This window comes from Pararge aegeria, chromosome 27 (genome assembly GCF_905163445.1).
Source record: "Pararge aegeria chromosome 27, ilParAegt1.1, whole genome shotgun sequence".
In the NCBI taxonomy this organism is placed as follows: domain Eukaryota; kingdom Metazoa; phylum Arthropoda; class Insecta; order Lepidoptera; family Nymphalidae; genus Pararge; species Pararge aegeria.
This window is the reverse complement of record NC_053206.1, coordinates 1,329,600-1,341,359: the sequence shown is the minus strand read 5'-3', so window position 1 is coordinate 1,341,359 and position 11,760 is coordinate 1,329,600. Positions and strand designations below refer to the sequence as shown.

The window sequence follows — 11,760 nt, the reverse complement described above, 5'->3', positions numbered from 1 at the left end:
TAGATTCAGACCATGACGCGTTTGGAACCCTCGTAGCTTTAAGTTTACGAATATGGTTATCGCCATCATCTCACTACCGTGTAGGTACTTCTCATGTAATATACGCCACAAAAGTGCCACAATGGGCCTACTTGAGTGAAGATATTTTTGACTCTGACTTTGACTTTATAAATCGTACTATCAATCAATTTTCAAACAATTTTTCACTTTTCTAGAATATAGTACATGTAACATGTTTACATAGATGTTAATATTTATATTTTAAAGTGTCACATATCCTGAAAAATATAAAAATTAACAATATTCGCATTGTCATTTAAATTAATTACAAGTAGATAAGAAAAAATATAGTATATATACATATATAGTAAAAATATACGGTAGATCAATAGTGAAAATAAAGATTACATTCAAATAAATACTTAGACAATACAATCAATTGATTAATTTGTATAATTGTCGAAACTTTTCTTTTCGATAGTCATTGATATATAAATGAAGATAATTTTACAAATATGTTTGGCATTCAAGACTTATTTAATTATTTTTTTTAATAAATAAATATACTACGAAAATACACATATTGCCATCTCGCCCCAAAGTAAGCGTAGCTTGTGTTATGGGTACTAAGATAGCTGATGAATATTTTTATGAATAATATACATAAATACTTAGAATATGCATCTAAACACTTAGGAAGTTATGTATTAAGATAAATTAAAAAGAATATAATATTAAGTAAGAATTATCTATAACTCTTACTTAAGGAACTTAAAATATTAATAAATACCTCATTCTCCATATAAAATTCGTCGAATCTCTCCACGACCTTCGGTTCATCTGACAGCATCCTCATTTCATCCTCATTCAAAGTCGGATAATGCCATTTCTTGTCCAAACTCCTCCCCTCCGCTTCGTTTTTCCCAAAATATACCTCTTTTATTATTTTCTCTAACTGCTCCACACCGTAATCAGGTAATTCTTTATCTTTTAGCAAATCAATGTCGATATCCTTAACAATATTCACTTTCTTATCAATATTATCATGGTAATCCACCAATATCGGTATATTATCTTTAGTGTATCGTTCAGGTAATACGGGAATATCGGTAATATCTCTGATTGGGAAGTAACTGTCCTTGACATCGGTGTCGTCGATGTTTTTTATATCAATATTCGTTTTGTAGCGAATATTTTTCCAGTAATCATTAATATTAACGTAGTAATCATTTTTCCTTTCGCTCTTTCGGGTGTCTCTTTTGACTTTCGGGCTCACTTTTTTGATGAAAAACGATTTCACGCCCATAGGGTGTAGTTTTGCTATAAACACTATCTCGTGGGTTGCCTCGGATTTCCTTGTCGGTATATTTCTTATAGTTTGAGGTATATCTACCAATTGCGATGTTATCTTAGCGGCTGTAGATCAAAAATAGTACATTTTGATACAAGTATGCAATATAATGTTATTACATAAAACAAAAAAAATATCGAAATTAATCTATCTATTTAAGTAAGAGGTCCCAAGTTCGATTCCCGACAAGGGCAAATTGAGAATTTATAATCTCTGAATTTTCTTTGGTCAGGTCTGGTGGGAGGTTTTGGCCGTGGCTAGTTACCACTCTACCGACAAAGACGTGCCGCTAAGCGATTTAGTGTTCCGGTGCGTGGTCGCGTAGAATCCGATTAGCCCGCTACCATCTTATACTGCATAATCACTTACCACAAGTCGAGACTGCAGTCCTAACTTGTAGTGGAATGAAAAAAATTGATTTAAGTTTATGGAAAAAAAAAAAAATTTTTTTCCATCTGTCAAGTGTAAACTTAACGATCCGTCGTCGTTAGACATCACATACGAGTTCGTGAAACGTATTTTTTTTCCTAGTAATCACCCAAAATAACTAGGCATCCGATTAAGGCGATTCCTAGGTTTATTGGAAACGGGCGTACGTGTCTTACCGTTCGGTGCGTAAACTTCATATGTTCCGTCTTTCACAGGAATCCTAATGGGTGCCTTGACGTCCCACGCTACAGGATTGTAAATGGTTACCTGAAATACAATACATAAGCGACCCTCATGAAACTTTGTACACATATTCTTGGAAGTGTTAGAAGTAATATAGGATACTTTTTATCCCGACATTAAGCTCGGTTCCTTTGGGAGAGGGGATGAAAGTGTTTGACGATTTTACACCATAACTACGACAAATTATAACCGATTTAAATAATTATTTTTATACTATAAAGGTTATAATATGTGTTTAATTTTGCCCAAACTGTTGTTGGAGATAGAGGACAGAACTCCTCAGCGGACACCAGCAAACCCCTCATTTAATGCTTAGCGATACTGAATACTTTATTTTTTTTTAGATCTACAAGCTATGGTAAAGGACATATTATACTTTCTCTACCTATCTCTCAAATAGTTTCCGTGGTAGGATTAAAAATTGTTAACAACTGAAACTTTAGAAACAATTCTGAAGTCCACGCAGACGAAGTCGCGGGCAGAAGCTACTAAATAAATAAACTACGTCAATACACACGTCGCCATCTTGCCCAAAGTAAGCGTAACTTGTGTTATGGGTACTAAGATAGCTGATGATGATTTTTAAGCCCCGGCACGCATTACTGACTTTTCGGAGTTACGTGCGTTTTCAATTTAAGCATTTGAAATATCCCTTGCTTCAAACGGTGAAGGAAAACATCGTGAGGAAATCTGCATGCCTGAGAGTTCGCCATTGTGTTCCCAACGGCGCGGCGGGTGAAGTCCACCAATCCGTACTTGGCCAGCGTGGTGGACTACGGCCTTAATAACTTCTCATTGTGGGAGGAGACCCGTGACCTGTAGCGGTAAATGGTTGATATGATGACGATGATGATGTATGATTTGAATGAATGAACGAATAAATGAATGATTGAATGAAAGAATGATTGAATGAATGAATGAATGAACTTTTATTGTACACCACATTAACATATTGAAAAATTGTAAATAAAAATACATAAAAATACAAAACGACAAGTATGTATACTTGTCGTTTGCAGATTTGCTTGATTTAATTATACCTATTATACAGTTAAGCCAATGAATATCCTTACCACAAACTGTTTGCTCGTCTCTGCGACAGGACAGCTTGATTCGTTCAGCTTACAGCGCTCGTAAGCGAATAAAGGTAGCTTCGTACTGTCACCTTGAGCGATTTTGCTGTAGACAAACAAAATGTACACAAATTAGAGCGATTTTACTAATGACAAACAAAATGTACGAATTTTATTGCGATTTTGATGTTGACAAACAAAACATACACAAATTTTTAGCTATATTGCTGTTGATAAACAAAATATCCACCAATTTTAGCAATTTTGCGGTTGACAAACAAAATATACACAAGTTTTAGCGATTTTGCTGTTGACAAACAAATTACACAAATCAGAACTGCGGTGAATAAGTCTGTAGTCTTTAGTTGACAAAGTTAAAACTGTGTACAAAGTTTTATTATCTTTACATAGTAATTAATAAATAAATATACTACGGCAATACACACATCAGCATCCAGCCCCAAAGTGAATGCCTTGGAATCTTCGTTACTTATTTAGGCAAAACCTCGTCGTTAATGCAAACACGCGTAAAGTGACTCCCGTCACTTTATTAGGTACGCGTCACATAGCGTTGATACTATGCACGTGTCTGTCTTTTACCTTCAATAGGGTTGTCACAAGTAAACACTTATAATGTTTTTGAATTAGTTTGTATGGAAAAATATATATGCTTATTTTGATTTAATATTGTTACAGGTTGATTCCTCATGAAATATACTTATGCGTCCTTCAACAGTATTTCGTTATTCCTTTACACGTTGTTTAGGTTCGTACTCACTTGAATGCCTGTCGCGCTATGAGAGTGGAGTCCTCGATGGCCGCGTTAAGCAATCTTTCATAATCATGGGCCACATGCTGCTTTTCAGTTCCAGTGATAGCGTCATGGTGTTGCATTACGCCTTAATTAAAAAAAAAAAAGAACTTAAAATATCACGCCTTCACAAACGTATATAAAAAAATAAACGAACTTCTTAATTAGAATTCGAAGGCCGACTGGCGCAGTGGGCGGCGACCCTGCTTTCTGAGTCCAAGGCCGTGGGTTCGATTCCCACAACTGAAAAACTGTTTGTGTGATGAAGTAATATTTTTCAGTGTCTGGGTGTTTATCTGTATATTATAAGTGTTTATGTGTATTCATAAAAATGTTCATCGGCCATCTTTAGTACCCATAAAACAAGCTACGCTTACTTTGAGGCTAGATGGCATAGATGTGCGTATTTTTTGAATTTTATTTAATTTTTAATAGAAATGTAATAAACGGATTTATCCTAATATATTGTTAAAGGATTACTTAAACGATCAAAAAGCTCGGGTGTGAATAAAAACTTCATAGCTTAATATTTATTTACAGTGTGATGATGATAACAAAAATAATTGCTATGCTCCGTGAAAAGCAGGAGAATTTGTATGGTGTAATTTATAATTTCTTCAATCTTTATACTTTATAATTGTTTTCTAAAACAACAACAATTATTCGTTGTAAAGTCAACATCCTGAAGATGCTCCGGTGTTGGAGCGAAACGTGCGTAGAGGGTACATTGCCGAAGATCTGTTTGGTGTGGGGTATAAGGATTGAAGAAATTATAAATTACACCACACAGATTCTCCTGCTGTTCGCGGAGTAGGTACGTTAAATTAAGCTTAACTTTCATAATAATTTATTAAAATACTAAGAGTTCTTTATGATGTACGCAAAGGTGTGTGGTGTCCACCAATCCGCCCTGGGCCAGCGTGGTGGACTGCGGCCTTAACCCCTTCTAATTGTGGGGGGAGACCCGTGCCCTGTAGTGGGCTGGTAATGGGTTGATATGATGATGATGAATATTATAAATGGCGAGAATGTGTTCGTTTGTTTATTCTTGCTTAACTCCGTAACTGTGCAATCAAACCAATGTTTCGGCACAGATTTACTTGGATAGATAGAAAGTTTCGTAGGCTACTTTTATCTTTCTGTAAAAAAAAAGCCGTTGTAACGCAGACAAAGTTGCGTGCAACAGCTATCTTCTACCGCAACCTTTTAACGTCCCACTGCTGAGCACAGATCTCAACTCTCACATGAAAGACTTTAGAGCGTAGACCCACCACGCTGCTCCAATGCGGGTTGGTGGGCAGCAGCTAGCCAACGATATCAACCAGGGCCGACCGCTGAACCGCTGAAGCTGAGTATTTGAAAACAAATAACCAATACCTTGGCCCGACCCAGAAATCCCTGAACCTCGTGTCATTTTAGTAGCTAGAAAAAAAAACTTACCCATGGCACTCTTCAGTTCGTTCAACACAAACTTGTTGTGTTCTTCCAAATCTCCCAACACTTGTAAATGTTTTACCATCTATAAACATAATAAATACAACGTGTACATGAAAACCGAAATAATACTTCACAGGTTTTAGGGGTACATTATATACTGCCTCTGAGACTTATCTGTGAAACCGAAACGCTAATAGTTTTTGAATAAACCACTGCCATAGTTTTTACTGAAAGAAATCAGATACAGCCCTAACATCAGATGCAAAATTAAAAACAACTGACTCCTGTCACTTCATAAGGTACGCGTCACGTAGCGTAGGTACAATGCGCGTGTCGGTCTTTTATCTCCAATAGGGTTGTCATAATAGACACTTAGAATATTTCGAATTAGTTCGTATGGAAAAATAGGTAAATATGCTAATATTGATTTAATATTTTTACAAGATTATTCCCTATGAAATATACTTTTGCATCCTTCAACAGTATTCCGTAATTCGGTTACAAGTCTTATTATAACTATAATTTTTTACCACTCAAAAGACAGAAAATTCGTAAAAATAAAAACTTTTTAAGGTGCCCATAGAAATGTTTAACTCTTCATACAGGCTATGCTAATTTTTATTAATTTTTGAAGTTATCAGTTTTCTGCTAGCTGTGTACTTGGTTAGCATAACAACCCAATTATTCAAAGAGTAACACTAATGCCCGTTTTCACCAACGTCCAACAAGGCGATGCCTATGAAAGATAATAAAATAACAAGTTTTATATTGGATATCTCAGAATAACCAAGAAACAATAAATAAAATTATTATATTATTATTATTATAGTTTACCACTCAACAGACAGAAAATTAGAACAAATAATCAAACTTACCTGTAAGTCATTAACACTCCCACTGGTAACTCACAACATTAAACGTAACTTACCTGTAAATAAGCATTCCCTTGCCGCTCGAAGTACTTAGTTGTGGGTCTCGAAGTGAAGTAACCAGTCCAGTAAGCTGTGGGATCGCTTGCGTAAGGGAAGAAATCGTCTTGTTTCGTGGGTAATATTGGGCTAAAAGACAAAAATACATTGTACTAATTCATTACAAGTTATAGACTGCATTGAGATACAATTGCGAGAATTATTGAAAAAGAAAAAGTAAAGCATTTTATTATTTAGGAACCAAAACAATCGCTTGCAGTAATAAGGCCGCCTTTGCATGTCTACATATTTATTATATACTTTTGTAGAAGACGAAGAAGTAACACTTGATTGCACGTATAACATACAGGAAAAGGAACAGTAAGGTACATATAGTAATATATACCTTACTGTTAAATGAACAGTATAAAATTCAAAATTCATTTATTTCAAGTAGGCCTAATATAAGCACTTTTGAAACGTCAAGTCTGTCTGTTTGTAGTGATTCTACCACCGGTTCGGAAGGCAGATTCTACCGAGAAGAAGCCGGCAAGAAACTCAGCAGTTGCTCTTTTCCAATATCAACAATTTACATTTTGCATTTTAACATTCATTTTTCAATCTTGTGAGAGCTGAAAGCGGAGCCGGAAGCTTCCAAGCAACCTTGTCATTAAAAAAATCATCAATTGTATAGTAACCTCGCTGTAATAAGTGTGTTTTAACAAATTCTTTAAACTTGTGCATTGGCAGGTCCAAAATCACCTTAGGAATCATATTATAAAAGCGTATACTCAATCCCACAAATGATCCCTGTACCTTACGCAGGCGATATGCAGATGACACTAATTTATGACCATTTCTTGTAAGTCGACTGTTTATGTCCACTTTTTGTTTATAAATACTAATATGTTGTCTTACAAATACTATATTGTTATAAATATATTGTGAAGCTACAGTAAGTATGCCTATTTCTTTAAACTTCTCACGGAGGGATTCGCGTGATTTAAGTATATATATAAACCGTACAGCTCTTTTCTGCAATATAAATCTCTATATACCTTACTTTTAAAGGAACAGTAAGGTGTACAGTACTATATACCTTGCTATTTCTTTTCCTGTATGTTATACGTGCAATAAAGTGTTACTTCATCGTCTTCTTTAAAAGTATATAATAAATAAATAAATAAATTAACTACTGGGTATATGTATACTATGGGTACTAATATGACAGATGAATATTTTTATGAATATTATACATAAATATTTATAATATACATATAAACATCCAGACATTGAAAACCATTAATGTTGATCACCCAAACTTTTTCCAGTTGTGGGAATCGAACCCACGTCCTTTGACTCGGAAAGCAGTGCCACTGCGCCAATCGGCCGTTAAATAATTATATTAGGCTTACTTGGCATCCTTGACAGCTTTCAAATAACAATCTGGTGTTGAATAGAACAGTTTTATGTTGAGACCATCCTTTGCAGCCTTTATATTTGTGTATCTACAAAATAAATTATTAATTAGACTTACCTGAAACTTTAAATAATTATTTTTAAAAGTCATTTATTAATTTTAATCATGCACTTATATTTACAACTCAACTGCTATTTTTTTAGGTTCAAGCTAAAGAAATAAAATAGTTTGATGATTTTTATTTTGTGATAAGAACTAAATGAAGCATGCAAACATGCAAACTACGCTTTCGAGCAATTAAAGGTTCAAATAAAATATTTTAATCATTTTTTTTATACTAAGTATTCTTAGAAATTTAAACTAAAATATATTTAATTTATATTAATAAAGCCATGGCTTTATTAAATGGCTTTAATAAAGCTATGCATGCATATCTAGAGCTTTATTAAGAATAAAACACAAGTGAAAGAATATATAAATAAATAAATATACTTCAACAATACACATCGCCAATTAGCTCCAGACTGACTGTTTTTATTTTTATTAAAAACAGATATACATAAATATTATAATGTACAGATAAACATCCAGACACAGCTAAATTTAAGTTCTTTTTTTAAAAAAATTCAAGTTGTGGGAATCGAACCCACAGCGTTGGACTTAGAGAGCAGGGTGCCCACTGCGCCTATCGGCCGTTATTTGTTTTATTGGAGTTATCAGATTTCGGCTAGCTGTGTCCTTGGTTAGCATACCAACCCAGCAGTGGCGTGCACTTCATACATGCACAAAAGCACTGCATACCCTAAAATTGAAATATAGCTCGTATAGGAGGAGGATTTTTTCCATTTTATAACCCAGAACATGAAACCCAGTTATTAAAAAAAGTAACACTAATGCCCGTTTTCACCAACGCCGAAAAAGGCGATGCCTAAGAAAGTAACGCCTAATCAAAGAAGAAGGCATTCATTTACCTTTCACAAATCGATTTTCACAAGGCAACTCATATAGCGTAACCTGTCTATGATTCTTGCCACAAGGTGTGGTGTTTTAAGGTTAATAAAAAATACAGAATTAATTTTTTTTTCATCTGTCTAGTCTCAGTTGATCTGTCCACTAGACTTTACGATCCGCCGAATGTATGGTGTCGTAACTTCGTTAGTTATCACATAATAATACTTAATATTTTTTATTTCAGAATAAAATTCCATATTTTCTTAATAGTAATATTAACTTAGACTTATGTAAGTTCTTCTATAAAGAGTTCGTGACACGTTATTTGTCTAGGAATCACCTAAATCATTAGGCATTCGAATAAGGATATTCCTTAGTTTAGTGGAAACGGGCATAACACTACCATCTGCCGTATCGGTAACTTTCCTGACCGTCGTTATCCTACAGTCTATTTGAAAGCAATAGTTGCAATACTCATATGGAGATAAATAAATTAAATAAATAAATATACTACGACAATACACACATCGCCATCTAGCCCCAATGTAAGCGTAGCTTGTGTTATGGGTACCAAGATAGCTGCTGAATATTTTTGTGAATATGATATACATAAATACTTATAATATACAGATAAACACCCAGACACTGAAAAACAATCATGTTCAACACACAAACATTTTCCAGTTGTGGGAATCGAACCCACGGCCTAGGACTTAGAAAGCAAGGTCGCTGCCCGCTGCGCCAGACAGCAGACAACAGCAGCTGTCTAAAAAGTTTCGTAATAAAGCTGATAAACTTGCCTAGCTGATTAAATAATATTTTTCAGTGGCGTGCATAGAGGGTATGCACAGGGTATGCAGATGATATAAAATGAAGAAAATCTCCAGAACGAGTTATAAATACTTGAGGGTAGGCTTTTTATAACTCTTAGGCTGCTAGTAAACCGGAGCAGAGCGAGGCTGCGGTGCCGCGAAACGGAGAAATATTAACCAATAGGTTTGCACAAAATCTCCTCTCCTCTTAAGTGGACAGGGACTTGCGAGCTAGTTTAAAAATTTGTATAAAACCGGTAAGCGGAGCGGGGAAACAGGGCGGAGAATCACGTGCGGGGAAGCGCAGCGAGGAAATCATCGCTTGCTGCCTAGCTCCGCATATTGAAAAACACAGCAACTCCGCTCCGTATTACTTTCTAACTTCGCTCCGCAGCCTCGCTCCGCTCTGGTGGACAGACGCAGTACGCAACTCCTCTCCGCATTCGTCCATTTCTCAGCTCCGCTGCCTCGCTCCGCTCCGGTGGACTGGCAGCCTTACAATGTCTATACTTAAGTTTTCTACAACTCGTCCTGAAGATTTTCTTCATTTTATATCATCTGCATACCCTCTATGCACGTCACTGATTTTTACTTATACATTATGATAAGTGCTCAGTAGTTATACAGCTTTTTGTGACAGAGCTCGTCTTAGGAAGTATTACCACCATATTCATTTCTGCCGCTCAGCAGCATTCTTGTATTGCTGTGTTCCGGTGTGAAGGGCATGGTTGCCGGTGTGATTACAGACTTAACACCTACGCCACAGGGTGATAGACACAGGGCGCCATGTTGTAGGACGTGCTCCTTGCATACCCTGTGAAGAATTGCTCTGTTTATGAGCGACGGTTTTCCACTTGCCATCAGGTGGACCATCTGCTACGTCCGTCAATTATTTAACTTAAAAAAATTGGTTGTCTGCAAAGTCGGCTTACTGACGATAGTTGAACGTGAGAACGTCGTAAGAAAATACTGATGGAATGGTTGCATTTTTCAAAAGAAAATTTTAATTTTTTTTGTTTGATAGATATTATCGTTGCTATAAACAATTGACACCACATTCACTTTTCACTGCACTTCATCCTCGCCGAAAACATGTAAATGTATTATTGTATAGAAGCTGTCCACGCGGACGCATCGCTCACTCAAGTAGGAGAGAGACAGATGTCGAACGCGGAGGCCGACTGTGCCTCTTTGTCGCTCGTTCCGCGCTCTCGCTTGCAATTCAAGCCTTGAATGCAAACGCCTCAGAGCGAGGTAACGCCGCATACGTCATGTTTTTACGTGCGTGCAGCCGGCTCCATCGAATTTTAAGACGTTGTCACGTCAAAAAAAAAAGTATTCATAACATGACTCACTCTATCAACTTATCGAGGTTTTTGTACCACATGTCGGCGTTCTGATATGTAAAATCACCTCCCATTGTCAATATGACATTATTCGTTCTGTAATACAGGGCCTGCTTTGTCACGTAAGCGAGGAATTTGACTATCTGTCAATTAAAAAAAATTTAGAACTTTTAAAATTGGGATTGAAAAAACGTTCTATGAAAGAAACATGTTCGACTGCTCTACCTAATTGAAATTGGTGATGAAAAGGAAGAAGAATCTTAAGCAAAAGGGTACGGGCGGTTTAAAGCTGATCGGACATTACGGTACGACCTGCAAGCTACGCAATTTCAGTATTTGCTAATGATGTCATCAGAATTTTATTGACAAATATTCAGAATTCAGTAGTAAAATAAAGTTTACGGAACACGAGTTTTGTACAAAAGTACCGTGTGCGACTCAATAAACATAATAAAATTAACCGATTGATTTAACAGACAATAACACATAGGTATTGGTTTCTTTCTGAGTCCATGGCCGTGGGTTCGATTCCCACAACTGGAAAATGTTTGTGTGATGTCTTCCAGTGTCTGGGTGTTTATCTGTACCTATTTTATAAGTATTCATGTATATTATTCATAAAAATAATTCATCAGTCATCTCAGTACCCATAACACAAGCTACGCTTACTTTGGGGCTAGATGGCGATGTGTGTATTGTTGTAGTATATTTAATTTATTTATTATGTATGTACCTACAATACAAAATAGCTAGAATCCCTACTTCTCTACTAATATTATAAATGCCAATGTAAGTTTGTTTGTTACGCTTTCACGCAAAAACTACTTAACCAATCGTCATGAAACTTTCATATTTGGCCTACGCAAGTATGACCACGTATCTGAATTTCGACAAAAGCTCAAGTGGCTCCCTATTCGCCGTCGCCGAGATATGCATGTCCTTTTACTTCTGTACTGTGTGTTATTTAATCCTAAAACAC

General features: G+C 35.9%; 1 protein-coding gene across 3 annotated transcripts in view; it reads right to left on the bottom strand.

Moving 5' to 3' along the window:
• LOC120635666 (lysosomal alpha-mannosidase-like) overlaps positions 1 to 11,760 on the bottom strand; it is a 35,328-nt gene that overhangs the window by 1,627 nt on the left and 21,941 nt on the right. For 2 of the 3 annotated variants that reach the window (XM_039906754.1, XM_039906753.1), the window contains exons 9-15: positions 7,668 to 7,760; positions 6,273 to 6,402; positions 5,348 to 5,426; positions 3,875 to 3,995; positions 3,097 to 3,202; positions 1,957 to 2,047; positions 791 to 1,416 (exon numbers count right to left, since the gene is read on the bottom strand). In XM_039906754.1, the coding sequence (XP_039762688.1) occupies positions 791 to 1,416; positions 1,957 to 2,047; positions 3,097 to 3,202; positions 3,875 to 3,995; positions 5,348 to 5,426; positions 6,273 to 6,402; positions 7,668 to 7,760 (1,246 nt within the window). Of the gene's footprint in view, positions 1 to 790; positions 1,417 to 1,956; positions 2,048 to 3,096; positions 3,203 to 3,874; positions 3,996 to 5,347; positions 5,427 to 6,272; positions 6,403 to 7,667; positions 7,761 to 10,790; positions 10,925 to 11,760 lie in introns of all 3 variants that reach the window. The other variant, XM_039906751.1, reaches the window with a different exon arrangement.